This window comes from Ranitomeya variabilis, chromosome 1 (genome assembly GCF_051348905.1).
Source record: "Ranitomeya variabilis isolate aRanVar5 chromosome 1, aRanVar5.hap1, whole genome shotgun sequence".
Taxonomy (NCBI): domain Eukaryota; kingdom Metazoa; phylum Chordata; class Amphibia; order Anura; family Dendrobatidae; genus Ranitomeya; species Ranitomeya variabilis.
The window spans coordinates 594,127,661-594,149,394 of record NC_135232.1 but is presented as its reverse complement, the minus strand read 5'-3'; the positions used below and the strand labels follow the sequence as shown (position 1 = coordinate 594,149,394).

Sequence of the window (21,734 nt, the reverse complement as noted above, 5' to 3'; positions counted from 1 at the left end):
TCCCTCTCCACTCACCGTCAATATTTGTGGGGGGCTGTCTTCCTTTGTGGGTTTCTCTGAGGCGAGATAGTTTTCTGTTTCCATCTTCAGGGGTAGCTAGTTCTTAGGCTGTGCAGAGGCGTCTAGGCAGAGTTAGGTACGCTCCACGGCTATTTCTAGTGTGGGTGTTAGGAGTAGGGATTGCGGTCAGTAGAGTTACCACCTCCTCAGAGCTAGTACATTATTTGTTTTACCCACCAGGTCATTTCAGTGCTGCTCCGTATTCACTAGGTCATATCAGTGATTACTGTCTGTGGAGCTGCTACCTCCTCTAAGTTTGTCCATGATTGGTTTTACCCACCAGGTCATCTCAGTATCGCTCCGTAACCACCAGGTCATAACAGGTTACAGAGAGAGACATAACATCTAGAACATCTACAACAGTTGTGAGGACCTTATGAGAGGCTCAGCAGTAAGGTACTACAACACCCAGGCGCTAGAGGAGGCTACTGATTTCTACCTGGATAAGGGGATTCTGGATTTGCCTCCAAACCAGCCAGACTCTGCCTGCCCTGTCATCTGGTGCTCTGGACTGTGGATGCTGAAGCCTTCAGTAAAAAGGTCAAGAGACTGCAACCTTGTGTCCTCGTTCTTCACTGCGCCTCACACCATTCACCATCCACCATCTACATACTGGGAAGCTCTGGGGACATACTTCACCTGTGGGAAGGTATACCATCTAGCTGCCATAACATCACCCCAGCGGACCCCTTAAAGCAGGGTTGGTCATCCTGACCGAATACCACAGGTGGCGTCATGAACATATCCCTTTAAAGACCTTCCCCCCATTTACAACGGACGTCCCTAGGGCCACGGACCGGGTCAGCCACCGTGACATCCCCCTTGAGAACCGAAGGACCCAGTACCGAGTTCCCCTAGCCCTTGGGGGCGTTCCAACCTTTTGGCATCACGAACAAGATCTACTTAAGCCTGAAAATCAGGTCATGTGCGCCTAAGAACTGTGCCTAATTGATTTGTGCTAAAAGACTGTGCATTGCAAAAGACCACCAAAATTCCTGCCAAAACCGCCGCCATTACAGCCCCACGAGGAGCACAGGAGAAGAAGGGCGTGTCAACATGGGAGGAGACTACCAAAACGGCGCCAGAAGTGATGAACACCCCCTCCGACTGCTGCTACGAGATGAAGACGTGCCCAGCAGCCAAGGAGGTCCGCCCCCTTATTTGCAATGGCGGGAACAAGGAGAAGGAGCCCCACCCCCAGAAAATGGAGGAGCAGCGTGCATGTGCGGCCGCAGATCCAGAAGCAGGGATGGTGACCAGCGGGTACCTGAACGACGACGAAGTGACTCAGGGCCATCTCAGGCGGCCGGAGGCGAACCCGAACTCGCCGCTGCTAGAGGATCCGGACTTCCTGGAGTCACCGGCGGAGGCGCCGAGCCATCAACTTCTGGACGCGGAGCCGACAGCAGTGAAGAAATGGAAGTCGGCCCTGTGCAGGAAGATCGCACTGGAAGAATCGCAGTCCAGGCAGCAGCAGACTCCAGCGTCCTCATCAGTGGAGTGGACCGGCATCGGTGGAACCACATCAGACGCAGGTATAGGAAACGCCCCTGCCCCACCGACCGATCCTGCTATAGCGACCGCTCTTCCCCCAGTTACTGATCCCGCGTCAGTGACCGCTTCTTGCCTAGGCTGTGACCAAACACAAGCCATCGCTCCAGTTCCAGCAACTTCCCGCACCACTGACGAGACACCATTCCCGCGCCTAGCGTACGAGGGCATACCGCTGGACGTGAGCCCTGAGGGGGTGATCTTCCGCTGGGACGCCCTGAGAGATGGGTTGAACAGGTCCTATATCGCAATCCTCACCTGGGAGGAGTATAAACAATGCTTGCTCTCACACTGGAAAGACCGGAAGGAGAAGGAGCAACGTAAAACACCGACTGATAGGGCCAAACACCGTAAGCCGTGTCCAGCGATGCGTGGGACAGTAATAGCCTTTCACCCGAAAAGGGGTTGGGGCTTCATACAGGAGCTGGGACTGCAAACAGAAGTCTTTGTTTACTGCTATAACGTGGAAGTCCATTTCTCGGATGGTCACCCTACCCGGAATTTGTGCAGAGGGGATAATGTGACCTATACCTGCCACTGGAGTGAGCAAGGCTGGTACGCCAAGAATATTAAACGATGTGCACCTGTAGTAGCACCACCTGCTGCCACAACTGAGACTATCAACACTACCCCTCTAGTCTCTGAACCAGCAGCTCCTCAAACAACACTACTACTACTGTCTGCATAATTACCACTACTGGACCTGCTGCTGTGGCCAACGCTAAAGCTGACATCCGTACTCAGGCTACACAAACTTTGATAGCAGCTAATGACTTGACAATACATGAGAAGCGAACCCATGACGTCTACTTGGAACCAGAAGAAGATCCGGTCACCCACCTTCCCAGGCCAGGAAGTGTTCGATGCCGGCTGGTGCCTTGGAAATTGCTATAATACGATACCACATAAATCTGAACTGATTGTAAATAGTTCTTTAAACTCTTTTCTTGCTTTAAACCCATCCAGGGTTATTTCTTAAAGGGGTCCCACGTTTAAAGGGATCCTCAATTTGCACAAGTTCATCATTGCCTCAAGAACATTTAAATCATGGACAGTGAATGATTCACAAACTGTCCTTGTAAATAGTTGGCACCTTTTTAAGGGTGCCTCCTACTGGTTTTACAACTGAGGCTTTTACAGAGACTGCCTCCAGTGGAGACTGCTATTAATCTTGTTGTAAGAACTGCTTTGTTTTTCAGACCTGATGGTGTGGCAGAATTCCGTGTCAGGATACACGTCTTGTAGCTTGCTCAAGACCAACGTTGGGGGTTCGTAACGGGTCCCTCACATCTGGTCACCTGTGTTGCTAAATTGACTTGATTGATGATGTGATTGATACTTTGCACTACCTCAGAAAAGACTTGAGTTCGCCCTTAAAGGGAATGTTAAACTGTTGTATTTGAAAGAGTTAATATGATAGATAAGAATTAAGTTTACATAGTCGATAGTATGTAGCCAACATTATAGAGTTAAAGTTAGATAGTCTAATATGATGCACTTTTGAATAAAATAACGAGAGATACCACAAGGGAGCTTGTCGCGGAACATCAGCTGAGGCGGAGTTGGTACGATAGGAGAATAGCTGGGCAGACGTGGGAGTCTGTAGCTCCTGGTAGAAAGAAGGAACTGAGAATCAATTTGAAATTGACGTTTGTTGTTCATTTGTAAAATGAAGAGGTAGAAAATGCAGTGAGCCCGTGGGGGTTGCTAGATTGTTCTGCATTTAAATAAAGTAAGCCCGTGGGGGTTGGTTGATAAATTTTGCTCTTAGGGTACTGTCACACAGTGCAATTTTGATTGCTACGACGGTACGATTCGTGACGTTCTAGCGATATCGTTACGATATCGCAGTGTCTGACACGCAGCAGCGATCAGGGACCCTGCTGAGAATCGTACGTCGTAGCAGATCGTTTGGAACTTTCTTTCGTCGCTTTATCACCCGCTGACATCGCTGGATCGTTGTGTGTGACACCGATCCAGCGATGTGTTTGCTTGTAACCAGGGTAAACATCGGGTAACTAAGCGCAGGGCCGCGCTTAGTAACCCGATGTTTACCCTGGTTACCAGCGTAAACGTAAAAAAAACAAACCGTACATACTCACATTCCGGTGTCTGTCCTCCGGCGTCTCAGCTTCTCTGCACTGTGAGCGCCTGCCGGCCGGAAAGCGAGCACAGCGGTGACGTCACCGCTGTGCTTTCCGGCTGGCACAGACACAGTGGAGAGAAGCAGAACGCCGGGGGACAGACACCGGAATGTAAGTATGTACTGTTTGTTTTTTTTACGTTTACGCTGGTAACCAGGGTAAACATCGGGTTACTAAGCGCGGCCCTGCGCTTAGTAACCCGATGTTTACCCTGGTTACCCGGGGACTTCAGCATCGCTCCAGCGCCGTGATTGCAACGTGTGACCACAGTCTACGACGCTGGAGCGATAATCATACGACGCTGCGACGTCACGGATCGTGCCGTCGTAGCGATCAAAATTGCACTGTGTGACAGTACCCTTAGAAGAGAATAATTGTTTTGCACTTGAATAAAGATAGAATGTTTGTCTTTGCACTTAGTAGATAGTATAGTAGATACCTGTATGGGTAATTGTGTTTCATAGTTAGTTAATATACTGTTTTCTAAATTGATCCATTCCACAATGTAAATATGTTTTTGTTTGTAACGTTCAAGTGTCCTCACCTCCCATAAAGGGAAGTAACAGTTAAATTAACATGTTTTATAGCATTTTAAAAATTGCATGTCTTTTTGCAAATGTATTGTTGTTTTCTTTTCCCAGTCCCGGAGTACTGGATTTAACGGGGGGGAGTGCAGCGCCCCAGGGTCCTGGTCATTGCCGTAATGTCATTTTCCTCTAGTCAGGAGTGATGTTACATTTGGAGGCAATAAAGTAGATCTCTTTACCAGGTACCACATACATACAACACATTTCATACTCCAGTCCACCAGGGGGAGCTATGCTCCTATTTATTAGGGCACCCCTTAAAGCAGCATCGGTCATCCTGCCATAGGTGGCATCACGAACATATCCCTTTAAAGACCTTCCCCCTTTTACAATGGACGTCCCTAGGGCCACCGTGACATCCCCCTTGAGAACCGAAGGACCCGGTACCGAGTTCCCCTAGCCTTTGGGGGCGCTCCATTAACCATGTCAGATCACATCATCCAAGAGCATCTGTGATTGTGAAGACGCTTTTTCCAATAGGAAGAACTATGTTAGGGCCCATAAAACCAGTGGTTACCAATAAACAGATACCCTGGTCCCACCAAATAAAACACAGAAATCTTGGCTGTACACTAGGGAACATTTTGAGGTACGTAGAATATCACTTTTTATTGCATTTTGGAGGGGGGGATGATCCCATAAAAAACTGCATTTCTTGCACTTTGATTTTTTTTTTTTTTTTATTACTGTTCACACTATGGAGTAACTAATTTTGACAGTTAGCACTTTTCAGATGTTTGATTTATGTATTTATTTATTTTACTTTTAAGCTTTTCCCAAAAAGTGATTCAACCGGTTACCTTTATAAGAAAAAATGAAAATAAAGAAATATATATATATATATATATATATATATATATATATATATATACACTCACCTGCCACTTTATTAGGTACACCTGTCCAACTTCTTGTTAACACTTAATTTCTAATCAGCCAATCACATGGCGGCAACTCAGTGCATTTAGGCATGTAGACATGGTCAAGACAATCTCCTGCAGTTCAAACCGAGCATCAGTATGGGGAAGAAAGGTGATTTGAGTGCCTTTGAACGTGGCATGGTTGTTGGTGCCAGAAGGGCTGGTCTGAGTATTTCAGAAACTGCTGATCTACTGGGATTTTCACACACAACCATCTCTAGGGTTTACAGAGAATGGTCCGAAAAAGAAAAAAAATCCAGTGAGCGGCAGTTCTGTGGGCGGAAATGCCTTGTTGATGCCAGAGGTCAGAGGAGAATGGGCAGACTGGTTCGAGCTGATAGAAAGGCAACAGTGACTCAAATCGCCACCCGTTACAACCAAGGTAGGCCTAAGAGCATCTCTGAACGCACAGTGCGTCGAACTTTGAGGCAGATGGGCTACAGCAGCAGAAGACCACACCGGGTACCACTCCTTTCAGCTAAGAACAGGAAACTGAGGCTACAATTTGTACAAGCTCATCGAAATTGGACAGTAGAAGATTGGAAAAACGTTGCTTGGTCTGATGAGTCTCGATTTCTGCTGCGACATTCGGATGGTAGGGTCAGAATTTGGCGTAAACAACATGAAAGCATGGATCCATCCTGCCTTGTATGGAGCATCTTTGGGGATGTGCAGCCGACAAATCTGCGGCAACTGTGTGATGCCATCATGTCAATATGGACCAAAATCTCTGAGGAATGCTTCCAGCACCTTGTTGAATCTATGCCACGAAGAATTGAGGCAGTTCTGAAGGCAAAAGGGGGTCCAACCCGTTACTAGCATGGTGTACCTAATAACGTGGCCGGTGAGTGTATATATATATATATATATATATATATATATATATATATATATAATTGTCTGAACTCCAATCATTTCACAGGGAGAGAGGCCAGTGGGTGCCTGAAATGTGTTAGAGTCTGGGACCTGAGACCCCCATTGATCATGATCGTTAGAAGGTGATGATGATACTTAGAGATGATGAAGATGACCTTGGCCATTCTTAGCTGCAATGTGATTGCCAAAAAGGTTATTAATATTGTGTATGAGTTGCAGCTTTAAGTCTCATAAAGAAATACAAAATAAAACCTATCCATTAAGCAAAAGTACAGCAACTGGTAGGGAGAGGAACAGGAAGGGCCCCAACTGCTAATTATTTTCACGCTTAGTTTGGAAGTTACACTTCTTCAAAGAATGAGGAGAACAGGTTTCTAAAGTTCTCAAAACCGCACTATAATATAGAAAATAGCTCTGTGGTGCCACTGGGTGGCCCTACAACTTAAATAGCTGTTGTCAAGTGATTCTTTCTATACAAAAGCACGCTCAGTTTGGCCAAGTGTGCATGTGTTTTCAGTAGGTAACAGAATGCCGTGGAAAACCTTTACGCACTTCTCCCGCCAAGCTGTCCTATCAACTGCCAGTATGTCAGAGATGGAGAAGTGGAGGAGATTAATAATTAGCCTAGGAGTCCACTGGGCGGTGTCACTCACTTATTAACATCATTCCTTGTATAAGCTTGCACACAGAGGTAGCTGTCAATCAGTGATTAGGACTGCCCACTGGACTAAACTCAAAATCAGTAACTTTTCCCCAAAACATATCAATCTTCTCCAGCTATTTGGCTCTTTACTATGATGCTGGTCACCTTTAACACCTTTCCGACATAGGACTAAATAATATGAGCTACAAGAGGTGTGGGTGTACTGGTGGCATCTTCCTCCAACAGCAGTGAACAGAGTGAGCTCTGATCTCTGCTGTTTAACTAAACCAGGGATGATCAGTAGGCTGCCATCTTGATCCCTCGAGTGGTTGGGCTACGTAGGAAAATGTAGTTTAATATTGCGATTATACACTTTTTAGAACACACAATGAAATGATTTCTGGTTCAAGTCCACTAAGGAAGCAAAAAAAGTAAAAAATAAAATATTGCCTCTGGTTCTTTCTGAAGGGGATTTATCTATATCCCACTTCCCAGTTCCCGTTCGAAACTTGCAGCTCTCTGGCACCCGCTTACCCTCAGGTCAGACAGGGTATTGCACCTAATGGGCACACTGCAGTGAGGGCGATATAACTACTCCCACTCAGGCAGGAACAATAATTATCAACGGCGCCAGTCGCTACAAAGCCTCCCAAACGCACAGGACAAATCCCACTGCCACCAGCTCCGATTTCTTAATTATTAAGGGGTCCGGAGCCAACCCAAATTAGTAGTGTAATTCACTCCAAAGGACATGACCGTACGTTATAGAGCAAGGAAAGACAAAGCAAGTAATTTTATATTTTACTCCAAAAAAGATAGGCAGTGTTTACAGAAGTATAAAAAGATATTAGACAGAAGACAAGTATCGTATGTTCAGCACAATTACAAATAAAATGGGATTAAAGTTGAAAAAACACTTCCATTTCGTTCAGATCATTTCATCTCATGGCTGCCCATGTGCTCAGGGGGACACATCAAGATGTATATCACACATCTTTAAAGGCAGCTAGACCCCGGACAAAAGACACTGGAAGACTGATGTCCCACTTAGTTATCTCCCAGCTCAAAACCAAGGCCCTCCCCCTGTGGTGACCTCACTCAGAGGCTGAATCCTCCCCTTTCTTAGAGTTATGACAAACCATTTTTATACATAGCTCGCTGTATGAACCTCGTATACGAACGACACAATGATCAGGATGTGCACTACGCCAGGGGGACTCTAAGTGTAAACACGGCGTAGTTACACGACCTGCTTACGGAGAAACCCACTCCCTGCACTCGTTGGGTTTAGCTTCTAGCGATTTCAGGGAGTTATAGATCTCTCGATGGACATCCGGAATATATAATCCTTATACCTGTAGCCCTGATATGTGCCATTATACATAACCTTAAAAGAACAATAGAGTCCCATGCTTGTTGTACCAGTTTTAGCCAGTATCAGGTGGTAGGGGGGAATGAGGAGTTTAAGGAGTATGGCTTTTGCAGCACCAAGCCATAAAAATTCCTCTTGCTAGCACAATGGACTCCCATTAGACTTTATAGCAGGGGGAGAGAGGGAGAGTGGCTTAGAATTCCAGCCTTCTGCTGTCAGGCACAGGAAACTGCAGCTGAGAGCTCTCTATGTGTAATTGAAGTAATCAGAACTTCTTCCTATTTCCTGACACAGATCTTCTCCAGTTCCGTCAGGTTGGATGGTGAACGTTGGTGGACAGCCATTTTCAGGTCTCCCCAGAGACGCTAAATTGGGTTTAGGTTTAGGACTCTGGCTGGGCCAGTCAAGAATGGTCACAGAAAACATCAAAAAAGGACATAGAAGCAGATGGCCATAAAATTACAAAATTGTATTAGAATATTCTAAAAGCAATAACATATAAATTATATTCAACAAGCAATACAAAAATGGGGATGGAACTATACAAAAAAACGCCAAATACCACGCTGGCAGGGAAGTTATATTTAGTAATAATTGTCAAAGTGTGACAAAAAAATAACAAAAGTAAATACCCAACAAACATGAAATGGGTAAAAAGTACAACAAATGTTCACCAAAAGATGCACATATTCCCAATTGTACCCATGATGAATAGTAGGTTACATGCAAATGCAAAAAGGCTTATTTAAATAACTTAATAAAGAGGAGGCCCTACTCCCCTATATTGAATGTATAAACACAGTGGTTTCAATAAATAAGAGCAGAGGACCCAAACAATTAATAGCCTAAACTCCAAACATGATATATGTGTGACACACCTTCCCGCAGACGAAGCCACACGCGAAACGCGCGTCCGGGTTGCCGCCAATACCCGCAGGTAATCACATTACATGTTCTCCTTCCTATGCTGCCCCAACTAATTTATGCATATATCATGTTTGGAGTTTAGGCTATTAATTGTTTGGGTCCTCTGCTCCTCAGCATGGTATTTGGCGTTTTTTTGTATAGTTCCATCCCCATTTTTGTATAGCTTGTTGAATATATTTATATGTTATTGCTTTTAGAATATTCTAATAAAATTTTGTAATTTTATGGCCATCTGCTTCTATGTCCTTTTTTGATGTATTCATTGGTTCTTTGAAGCATTGCCATATTTCTAGGCAGTAATTTATGTTTTTTTTTATGTATAAGAATGGTCACAGAGTTGTTCTGAAGCATTTCCTTTGTTATTTTAGCTGTGTGCTTAGGGTCATTGTCTTGTTGGAAGGTTAACCTTCGGCCAAGTCTGAGATCCAGAGCACTCTAGAAGAGGTTTACATCCAGGATATCTCTGTACTTGTCCCCATTCATGTTTCCTTCAATGACAACCAGTTGTCCTGTCCCTGCAGCTGAAAAACATCCCAATAGCATGATGCTGCCACCACCATGTTTCACTGTTGGCATTGTAATGGGCATGTGATGAGCAGTGCCTGGTTTTCTCCACACATACTGCTTAGAATTATCACCAAAAAGGTCTAATCGGACCAGAGAATCTTATTTCTCATAGTCCTTCATGTGTTTTTTAGCAAACTCTATGCGGGCTTTCATGTCTTGCACTGAGGAGAGGCTTCCGTTGGGCCACTCTGCCATAAAGGCCTGACTGGTGGAGGGCTGCAAGTGATAGTTGACTTTGTGGAACTTTCTCCCATCTCCCTACTGCATCTCTGGAGCTCAGCCACAGTGATCTTGGGGTTCTTCTCTACCTCTCTCACCAAGGATCTTCTCCCACGATTGCTCAGTTTGGTGAGACGGCTAGGTCTTGGAAGACTTCTGGTGGTCCCAAACTTCTTCCATTTATGGATTATGGAGACTACTGTGCTCTTAGGAACCTTGAGTACTGCAGAAATTCTTTTGTAACATTGGCCAGATCTGTGCCTTGCCACAATTCTGTCTCTGAGCTTCTTTGCCAGTTCCTTTGACCTCATGAATCTCATTTGGTCTGACATGCACTGTGAGTATGAGACTTATATAGACAGGTGGGTGCCTTTCCAAATCAAGTCCTATCAGTTTAATTAAACACAGCTGGACTCTAATGAAGGAGTAGAACCATGTCAAGGAGGATCACAAGGAAATGGACAGCATGTGACTTCAATATGAGTGTTTGAGCAAAGGGTCTGAATACTTATGACCATGTGATATTTCAGGTTTTCCTTTTTAATAAATATGCAAACATTTCTACATTTCTGTTTTTTCTTTCAGTCAATGTGAGGTGCAAAGTGTACATTAATGGGAAAAATGAACTTTTTGAATTTACCAAATGGCTGCAATGAAACAAAGATTGAAAAATGTACAGGGGTCTGAAAACTTTCTGTATTCCACTGCATATGTAAAACTTTGAATTACCTTTTAAAAGAAATAAGTAAAAAAAAGAAAAAACATTTTTTGGGGTAAAAGTTTGATCAAAGTAAAACATATAAAATATACAATTTTTTTCACCCATGTAGTTAATAGAAAAAAAAGATAGAAATGCCAGATTCTTATTTTTTGACCACCTCAAAAAATACAATAAAAAGTGATCAAAATGTCGTCTGCAACCCAGAATGGGATGAATAAAAACATAAACTCTACGTGCAGAAATCAAGCCTTCAAATAACTTGACCGGAAAATTTTGGGGCTCAGAAAATGGCGACACAAGAGACATTTTTTTCCTCCACTTACAGTAAATTATTATTATTATTACTAATAATAATAATAATAAGAAGAAATATGCAAGTTTGGTATCGTCGTAATCGTGCTGACCCGGAGAATCATGTCACCGGGTCTTTTTTGAAAGCAGTAAAAACAAAATCCAAAAAATAATTTTCACCACTTCACCACACCTGAAAATGTTCAGGGAATTTTTCAGGATTTTCTACCATTGCTGTAATTCCTAGGAAGTGACTTATTAGGGGAACTGTGTATTACACCCCCTCCATGCTACTGCTCTTTTTTTGGTGGAGTTTGATAAGTTAATCTGTATAAATATCAGTTGGGACTATTCACCTTCATGTCGGCAATTAACATTTCTAATTAAATTAATCATTCGATGTTCATATTTTCTGCACTTAGTAATCTTCAGTGCTGTGTCATATTGTTATTTTCATGTGGCTTCTCCATTATTTTCCTGTCAGACTTTGCGGTTTTTGTTCCCTTTTCTAGAAGGTTCCATTTCCTATTCTACCTCTGAGCGGTAGAGCAGGGTCATGTCAGGGAGATGCTGCCACCTGGTGGATGTACATATTATACATGTAGTATAATAGTATTGCACAGATGGGATGGTCCTGCAAGCTCCATCAGGACCATAGGTGAAGTGTGAACTGGTCCTGAGGGCATTGGCGGACAGCAGGGGCGTATCTTCTCTCAACCCCTAATTCGGATTTTTACACTTTCCATTAAAGTTTATAAAAGAACACCCAAAGATCCAAATAGCTACTATACTCTACCCAACAATCCCCATCGTGGAATGTTATTACATATTACTTGTTTATATTTTTAATTTATTTATTTTTGCCTTCTGTTTTTCTAGTCAGTGTATCTAAGTCATCATGTGTGCTACAGTCTCAAAACCACAAAGCACTACATTCCTCATCAATCATGCAGTAATGTTATGTTTTACTTATACATCTTCCTGCAAGAGTGAGAGCTTTGTTTCACTGCAAATCTTCTTTCTCAAGGTTATAAATTCACATTTGTTCCATTTCCATTTTATACACAGATGCTGAATCAAGAAGGAAAAAAACACATATTATACAACTGCTATAAAACTGCCCCCTGTACACAAGAATATAACTACTATAATACTGACCCCTATGTACAAGAATATAACTACTATAATACTGCCCCTATGTACAAGAATATAACTTCTATAATACTGCCCCTATGTACAAGAATATAACTACTATAATACTGCTCCTATGTACAAGAATATAACTATTATAATACTGCTCCTATGTACAAGAATATAGCTACTATAATACTGCCCCATGTACAAGAATATAACTTCTATAATACTGCCCGTATGTACAAGAATATAACTACTATAATACTGCTCCTATGTACAAGAATATAACTACTATAATACTGCTCCTATGTACAAGAATATAACTACTATAATACATCCTATGTACAAGAATATAACTTCTATAATACTGTCCCTATGTACAAGAATATAACTACTATAATACTGTCCCTATGTACAAGAATATAACTACTATAATACTGCTCCTATGTGCAAGAATATAACTATGATAATACTGCTCCTATGTACAAGAATATAACTACTATAATAATGCTCCTGTGTACAAGAATATAACTACTATAATACTACCCCTATGTACAAGCATATAATTACTATAATACTGCCCCTGTACAAGAATATAACTACTATAATACTGCCCCTATGTACAAGAATATAACTACTATATTACTGCTTCTATGTACAAGAATATAGCTACTATAATACTGCCCCATGTACAAGAATATAACTACTATAATACTGCCCCTATGTATAAGAATATAACTTCTATAATACTGCCCCTATGTACAAGAATATAACTACTATAATACTGCCCCTATGTACAAGAATATAACTTCTATAATACTGCCCCTATATACAAGAATATAACTACTATAATACTGCCCATATGTACCAGAATATAACTACTATAATACTGCTCCTATGTACAAGAATATAACTACTATAATACTGCCTCTATGTACAAGAATATAACTACTATAATACTGCCCCTATGTACAAGAATATAACTTCTATAATACTGCCCCTATATACAAGAATATAACTACTATAATACTGCCCCTATGTACAAGAATATAACTTCTATAATACTGCCCCTATATACAAGAATATAACTACTATAATACTGCCCATATGTACCAGAATATAAATACTATAATACTGCTCCTATGTACAAGAATATAACTACTATAATACTGCCTCTATGTACAAGAATATAACTACTATAATACTGCCCCTATGTACAAGAATATAACTACTATAATACTGCCCATATGTACCAGAATATAACTACTATAATACTGCTCCTATGTACAAGAATATAACTACTATAATACTGCCCCTATGTACAAGAATATAACTACTATAATACTGCTCCTATGTACAAGAATATAACTACTATAATACTGCCCCTATGCACAAGAATATAACTACTATAATACTGCTCCTATGTACAAGAATATAACTACTATAATACTGCCCATATGTACAAGAATATAACTACTATAATACTGCTCCTATGTACAAGAATATAACTACTATAATACTGCTCCCATGTACAAGAATATAACTACTATAATACTGCCCATATGTACAAGAATATAACTACTATAATACTGCTCCTATGTACAAGAATATAACTACTATAATACTGCCCATATGTACAAGAATATAACTACTATAATACTGCCCATATGTACAAGAATATAACTACTATAATACTGCCCCTATGTACAAGAATATAACTACTATAATACTGCTCCTATGTACAAGAATATAACTACTATATTATTGCCCCTATGTACAAGAATATAACTACTATAATACTGCTCCTATGTACAAAAATATAACTACTATAATACTGCTCCTATGTACAAGAATATAACTACTATATTATTGCCCCTATGTACAAGAATATAACTACTATAATACTGCTCCTATGTACAAGAATATAACTACTATAATACTGCCCCCTATGTACAAGATTTCAGTAGTCAAAAGAAATAATTATATATATAGGTATGTGCAGCGCCCCAGAGTCCTGGTCGTTGCAGTACTGTGGCTCCGCCACTAAGGGGAGCCATGGTGCGTTCGATGGCACTGAAGGAGTTCCTCCAATCAGGTATCACAGACACCAATATGTTTCACAGCTGGGCCTCCGGGGGGAGCTAAGGGTGCTATTCATTAGGCCACTCCCCACCATAGTGGGTAAACTGGGGGTCAGGCAGGAAGTTAGTAGAGAAAGCTGACTGGATCGAACGAAGCAACACCTAGTGAGAGAGGGTGTTGTGGAGGAAGAGACAGTAGGGTCTCTGCCAGGGGTGGGATCCTGGCAGAGGCTTGGCATTGAAAGAACATAACGGGACCGTGCCTGCTCAGAATAGCGGCGGTGCCCTAAGAAAGGATTAGAAGCGAGATAGATTGTGCTGAGTGAGAAACGAAATCAAGCAGAAGGAGAATACCAGCAGGGGTTTTGTTGAAAGAGGCAGCACCTTGCTGAGGCGCATTACCGGTGGCCGGAACGCCGAGGGAGTGGAATAATATACAGCTTTAAGCCATACTCCAAACAGCGGCAGGACAGTCAGTCTCAGGCGGGCTGTCTACCACATATCACCTATGAAGTCTTGGGGGGCAATTGCGGGAGAGGGGCGTCTCTAGGGTCCCGGAAGAACTCCAGGCCTACCTGACAAACGGGTGCCGTTCTTACTGTAACATCAGGAAGGGACGGAAGATTAGCAGAAGATCAGTTAATCGAGTTGTGAGGGAACTTAAGAAACAGACACAACAGTTGTGGGGTACTTTCCGTAAGCACAGCAGGGAAGGACTACAACACAAAGCGCTAAGAAGGAAGGCACTGATTTCCACCTGTGAGGAGAACTCTGGAGGTGCCATTGGACCGGCCGGACTTGCGCAGCCTGGTGGACCGGATTCCGGACTGAGGACCGAGAGATCTCCAGTAAAGAGGTAAAGAGACTGCAACCTGGTGTCCTCGTTATTTACCGCGACCTGCACCCCACAACTGCACCGCTATACCACCGTTAACAGCACCTATTTGCAACGGACGTCCCCCACTAACAGACAGGGCCACGGACCGGGTCTAGCCACCGTGACAACCCCAGGACTGAGACCCCAGAGGCCCGGCTCCGGGTACCCCTCGGCCCTGCGGCGGTGTGGGGGCGCTCCGCAACTTGGCGTCACGAACAGGATCTACTTAAGCCTGAAGAATCAGGTCATGTGTGCCTAGAGACTGTGATTTACTGTACTTGAACCGTACTTTATTGAAAAGACTGTGTTGTGCCATTTGCCGCCAAAATCCGCCGCCATTGCAGCGCTGAGGAGAGCGCAGGAAGAGAAGAGGGGCGTGGAGTGGGCGTAGACAAGTTGGAGAGCGCGAACAGCAATGGCCGCCCAGTCTAAATATTTCTGTGTGTTGAGGACGTGCCCGTCAACAGCAGAGGTCCGCCTCCTGATCCTGGCCGGAGGGTGGAGACCATGGGGACGGGGCCGCCCACGGAAGAGACCGCGGGACGAAGACGCGGAAAAGGAGGCAAAGATGGCGGCACCAGGAGCACCACGCGGGGCTGACCCGGTCCGGCCTGAGGCTGCGCAACCTGAGAAAGCCCCAGAAACGCCAGCGCTGCGGGATCTGACCCTCACAGAGTCACCGATGGGCCGACCCCCTTTGCCGCTGGCTGAAGAATGTGTGGCTGCAGCCGAGGCCCGACAGCTAGCTCGCCGGCTGAAGGCCGATGCCCGCGTACTTACCCGGCTAGGCCAGCCCACAGAGATCAGGTTGTCTCCTGTTGCTTCTCACCTGGCCGCGGCTGAAGGTACGCTACCAGCGCCGGGCCTGAAGATCATGCCGGACGCCGAACATTTACGGCGTCTGATAGCAGCATGGCGGAGCCGGCCCCAGCCTACAGAACTGGTCGACCTAGTTAGTGCTCCGGAGATCCCGCCATCACACTGGGGTGTGGTGGTGGCCTTTAATCCCCAGTGCGGAAGGGGAGTAATCCAAGAGATCGGGGAGCCGATACAGGTCCGCGTAGACCGGGAGGAGGTGGAGCCTTGCAGCGGGAGGATCGCTCGCGATCTGGAGCCAGGTGATGCCGTCACCTACACTCGTTGGAGGAGGGCTACGGGAGAGGCTGGCTGGATGGCGCGAGGCGTGCAGCGATGCATTGCCCTCCAGGCTGCTTCCGGAACACCAGAAGGAGCTGATTCAGTGGGGAAAGCAGCAGAGCCCGGCCCCGCGGAACCCCGAGAAGCCCAGCCTTGCCGTGCCCCGGAGGGACGTGTGCGTCTGCCAGTAAGGAGGACCTCCCGGCGAGGGATTTTATCACTGCTGGGACCGGAACGGCGTCCTGGCTCACCAGCGCGATCTGTTGGCCTGGTGAGGCCGGATAAGAGGTCGCCTCCCGCAGAACCCCAGTAAGATTTTATTGCTTCTAAAATGTAAATAGTTACTGTTTGTTCTTTAAGTTGCTGCTAAACCCGTCCAGGGTAAACTTTAAAAAGGTGACCCCTTTGTTGACCCGGGGTCACTATTGTTGTTTTCTTGAAGTTTTGCACAAAGTTACACAAACTGCGAAATCATGGACTGTGCATGATTTGAACTTTCTTGTAAATAGTTTGCACCTTCTTAAAGGTGCTTCCTACTGGTTTTGTTTAAAGACATTTTGCGAAGATACCATTCCGGAGCCTTTGCATGGACTGGTAGGCTGAGAAGAAGAGCTACCTCAGAAAGACTTGATCTCCTCTTAAAGGGGAGGTTAGAATTGAACTTGAAAGTGATACTGTTTTAGAACAGTAATGTCGAGATAATGCTTTGAAGAAAATGTAACTGTTTTTCATGGAAAAGTTATGTGTGTTTAATTTGTTTAAAATGTGAAACCTAGATAATGTTCTTTGAAGAGAAAGATGCAGAAAGCCCGTAGGGGTAGATGTAGAGTTCCATTTAACTGAAAGTAAAGAAGTAATAACGAATGTGAGGATAGAAGGTAAACCCTGCGTCCCCATAGAAAGTTAGTTCGTTACTAAGGACAGAAAGTAGACCCGTAGGGGTTAGTGAGTGAGTCCTTATAGGAGCCAAGCAGAGTGGGCTCCATGCTCTCAAATTGAAAGGAATGTTATGTCTATACTATGTATAGTAGAGAAAGGCAGTAGGCCCTGGCTGAACGGGGCGGTCCTGTAAAAGAAAGGAGAGGCAGTAGGTCTGATGCCATAGGGACAGGCGGTCCTGCAGGTTCAAAGTAGGAGAATGTGAAGTTACCTTGCCCTGTAATGTGATTATAGGAAGGCCTTTGATAAACTAAGAGTGTATGTTTCTTAAAGGCAATGTTAATTTATTGTTCCAGCATTTGCACTTAGTAGAATACCCGGTTGGGTAATGAGAGTTAATTGTAGCCTGTTGCTATGATATATGATTATGTTTTGTAACGTTAAAGTGTCCTCACCTCCCATAAAGGGAAGCCTGTTCAAGTATGCTTATTGTTTTGCACTCAACAAATTTGTATGTCTTTTTGCTAACCTGTATTGTTGTTTTCTTCCCAGTCCCGGAGTACTGTGTTTAACCAGGGGGGAGTGCAGCGCCCCAGAGTCCTGGTCGTTGCAGTACTGTGGCTCCGCCACTAAGGGGAGCCATGGTGCGTTCGATGGCACTGAAGGAGTTCCTCCAATCAGGTATCACAGACACCAATATGTTTCACAGCTGGGCCTCCGGGGGGAGCTAAGGGTGCTATTCATTAGGCCACTCCCCACCATAGTGGGTAAACTGGGGGTCAGGCAGGAAGTTAGTAGAGAAAGCTGACTGGATCGAACGAAGCAACACCTAGTGAGAGAGGGTGTTGTGGAGGAAGAGACAGTAGGGTCTCTGCCAGGGGTGGGATCCTGGCAGAGGCTTGGCATTGAAAGAACGTAACGGGACCGTGCCTGCTCAGAATAGCGGCGGTGCCCTAAGAAAGGATTAGAAGCGAGATAGATTGTGCTGAGTGAGAAACGAAATCAAGCAGAAGGAGAATACCAGCAGGGGTTTTGTTGAAAGAGGCAGCACCTTGCTGAGGCGCATTACCGGTGGCCGGAACGCCGAGGGAGTGGAATAATATACAGCTTTAAGCCATACTCCAAACAGCGGCAGGACAGTCAGTCTCAGGCGGGCTGTCTACCACATATCACCTATGAAGTCTTGGGGGGCAATTGCGGGAGAGGGGCGTCTCTAGGGTCCCGGAAGAACTCCAGGCCTACCTGACAAACGGGTGCCGTTCTTACTGTAACATCAGGAAGGGACGGAAGATTAGCAGAAGATCAGTTAATCGAGTTGTGAGGGAACTTAAGAAACAGACACAACAGTTGTGGGGTACTTTCCGTAAGCACAGCAGGGAAGGACTACAACACAAAGCGCTAAGAAGGAAGGCACTGATTTCCACCTGTGAGGAGAACTCTGGAGGTGCCATTGGACCGGCCGGACTTGCGCAGCCTGGTGGACCGGATTCCGGACTGAGGACCGAGAGATCTCCAGTAAAGAGGTAAAGAGACTGCAACCTGGTGTCCTCGTTATTTACCGCGACCTGCACCCCACAACTGCACCGCTATACCACCGTTAACAGCACCTATTTGCAACGGACGTCCCCCACTAACAGACAGGGCCACGGACCGGGTCTAGCCACCGTGACAACCCCAGGACTGAGACCCCAGAGGCCCGGCTCCGGGTACCCCTCGGCCCTGCGGCGGTGTGGGGGCGCTCCGCATATGCTTTATATACAAACCTGGAAATCTTCATAGTATGTAAGATAATGCAGCATAAATGTCAGCACAGAGAGCCATTCAGATATCACCGCAGATGAATCGCAGACCTAAATATGAATTAGAGTAAAAAAGTAATATTTTAGAATACATACAGTACATGTTATTTACAATGCAAAACAGGCTACTAGCAGGACCGCTGTCCTATATAGATCAAGATCCAGCAATAGTTTTTTTTACTAATATTGACCACTTGTTGTGCTGTTGGGCTGAAAGGTGTTAGTGAGCAGTAGGGAAACTAAAGCACAAAGCCTATACATTAATCCACCTTCAGGATACTGTTATGGCTCCACCTAGTGGTAGACTTAACTAGTACAATTTACATTTTCTGTTCTTGACAATTGGTATTACATGCAGTACGCTTAATAATAATAATAAAAAAAGACATACCTTCTTACAAAGGCTTCTCCTACACAGCTCGTAAATAAGGATTATTTTAAAAAGAAGAACTGAAATAAGGAAATGTAAAAGAAATATAATAATGGAGTATATTCACATGGAGGGTGACTTTAGCACTTTTATAAAGGATACATGTGATAAGAGATCCGGCCATTATGAGGGATAGCGCCATTCTTATATGGCACACATACAGATTGCTCAGCGACATCTGATATAAGTATTTTGATTGGCAGACGTTGTACACGGTGCCGAATACTAGCGATATAATGGCTCCGGTTCTGTGGATTACACGGAAATGTTCTACCTGTAACATGAATACATGTATTAGATCTCTCAAACATAAAACCTTACATCTTATTTTTCTGGATTAGTAGTCCACATGGACATAATACCAAGGGTCCTCCACTATGGACCCCTCTGATTCAGATCGTAAAGCCAGGATGTAAGAGCTGCTCCCACACTGTAGGACTCAAGCTGTCCTAGTATTATATCAGAATGATTGGCGCGTAATACTACATTTTTCCTCTAGAAGGCACTGCAAGAAAAAAGTCTGTCTGGAAGTGGCAAAATCGGGATCCTGGGAGATCAACTGATCACCGCTCTTTGAAAAAGGCCATTTCTGATGAGACCTTCTTGAAGATTTACTAATGAGTCATTTTTGTACTTAATGTTAGCATCTAGTACCAAAAATATCACCCATTAATCTGAAGATCACTTTAGGAAAGGTAGGATGATGTGTGATCAGTTGGATCTCAGAGTTGCTTCATACCTGTCCAGAGTCCATATTTTGCTGGTAAAATTCAATAAACCAGGACTAAAAATAGAGGAGTGCCTTTTGGGGGCCTTTAAGAGCTGTAACAGTATCCACCACTAGAGGGAGCTCACTGTATATAGATTTATATAGCTCCAAGTGAGATAAGTACTAGCTACATTAGTGTACACATTTATATAAAGTGTGCTCCCCCTAGTGGTAGCTGCAGGCAGACAGAATTGTATCATTTATCAAATCAGGAATCCACCGTCCAATAGGAGGAGCTTGTGTAATGTAAAAATAACTTAGATGAATGCACAAACCTCAAACGCGGCCACAACGGATGTCCCAATACATGAAAACAGTCCCACTACGAGCAATATCTTCTGGGAGGTGGAGCAATTAAAATTAATGGCTGCGGACTGAATATCCAGGAACTTGTATTGGAAATAAATGGTCATAGCTCCTATAGTATAAGATAATTGGGGTTAGTGTGGTAATGTTACAGTAGGTGAAGGACCCAGGACAAGTGACCCTTCCAAGCACTTATCAAGGACGAGCACTTACCAAGAATGGATGACAACATGAAGACGGTGGTAAATACTTTGGACTCTGGGAAATAGGATCCAGTTTCACTGAAAAGCAACTTAAAAAGCTGTGATATCATAAAGCACCATGAGACACATGGTGGACATATTCCTTTAATAGTTGTCATCCGGAGACTAGTTTGGCCAAATGAGCTATAACTGCCATCACCATGCACATGAACGCTCAGCTAGGTTGGGAGAGCACATGTTCTTCAAAGACTGTGGAACCTACACTGCCAGGCACACGAGAAATCCCAAAACAAAGATCAAGCATCCTGAAATCCAACATGCCCAATCCTTCTTTATTCATCATCTGTAGTTCAGAGAGATGAAGGACTTCCCAGTACACACTAGACAGTTGGCTGTCCACATTCAATCACCCAACAATCGTTACTCAATCTACACAATGACCTACAGTATATCTTACCTGATATACAGCATGTAAGTTGGAGCATGGCCTTCAAGAATGGTCATGGTATAAACAATGCAGAGCCCCATTAGTGTCCATGTAACCCAAAGGCATGGTAAGAATGCTAAACCTCGTATCTCCATAATCCCAGTCTCAAGAGTCTTCAAGTCGTGACATCACTGTTGTGTCAAAGTTGAAGACTCCAGTTTTCTAGGAGATCCAGAACCACATCCTGGTGCCTTCTTCTTCTCAATCGTGGCGGCTTCTACCTCCAAGGTTTTAAGACCAATACCTGAGCATGCTTCTCCCTGGCTACAATTATGTGAAATATTATAATGAACCATTATGATATTCCAGATCCAGCATGGAGATTACATAACAGAACGTTCAGTTAACCACTGACCAAACCCACAAACATTACACCATCACGCTCTAGTGTAACATCTACAATAGATTAGTGTCTTCTCCTGGAAATCCCTGGTAGCTCCATGCCAATGCTTTGTAGGTTAAAAAGGAGAACTAACAAACGAGTGACAGTTATGGTAATATTAAGGGATCTCAAGGTTTTCTTATCTGAAGAACAACTCTACTGTAAACTTTTTGGCCTTAGTTCCTGTATGCAGAATATGTCACCTACGGGAGCAGGAGCATCGATTACGTTTCCAATTACTTATGAATGTTTCTTGAATTTGATTGAAATTCTGAACATGACTGTGAAAAAAATAGTGTGCAATCCATCACGTGCATGCAGTGGGCTACAAATTACCATTATACAGTTATATGAAAAAGTTTGGGCACCCCT

The 21,734-nt window shown here is 44.0% G+C and overlaps 1 protein-coding gene across 1 annotated transcript; it reads right to left on the bottom strand.

The window, feature by feature from the left end:
• Window positions 1–10,598: 10,598 nt before the first annotated feature.
• LOC143807712 (DNA damage-regulated autophagy modulator protein 1-like) lies at window positions 10,599–21,231 on the bottom strand. The gene is made up of 7 exons (XM_077289604.1): window positions 20,951–21,231; window positions 20,504–20,571; window positions 20,260–20,402; window positions 19,318–19,489; window positions 19,177–19,235; window positions 18,750–18,836; window positions 10,599–11,949 (listed from the first exon to the last, which is right to left on the bottom strand). Exons 1-7 carry the CDS (start codon window positions 21,073–21,075, stop codon window positions 11,848–11,850), a joined length of 756 nt encoding a protein of 251 aa, XP_077145719.1. The 5' UTR covers window positions 21,076–21,231; the 3' UTR covers window positions 10,599–11,847.
• Between the last annotated feature and the right edge of the window lie 503 nt (window positions 21,232–21,734).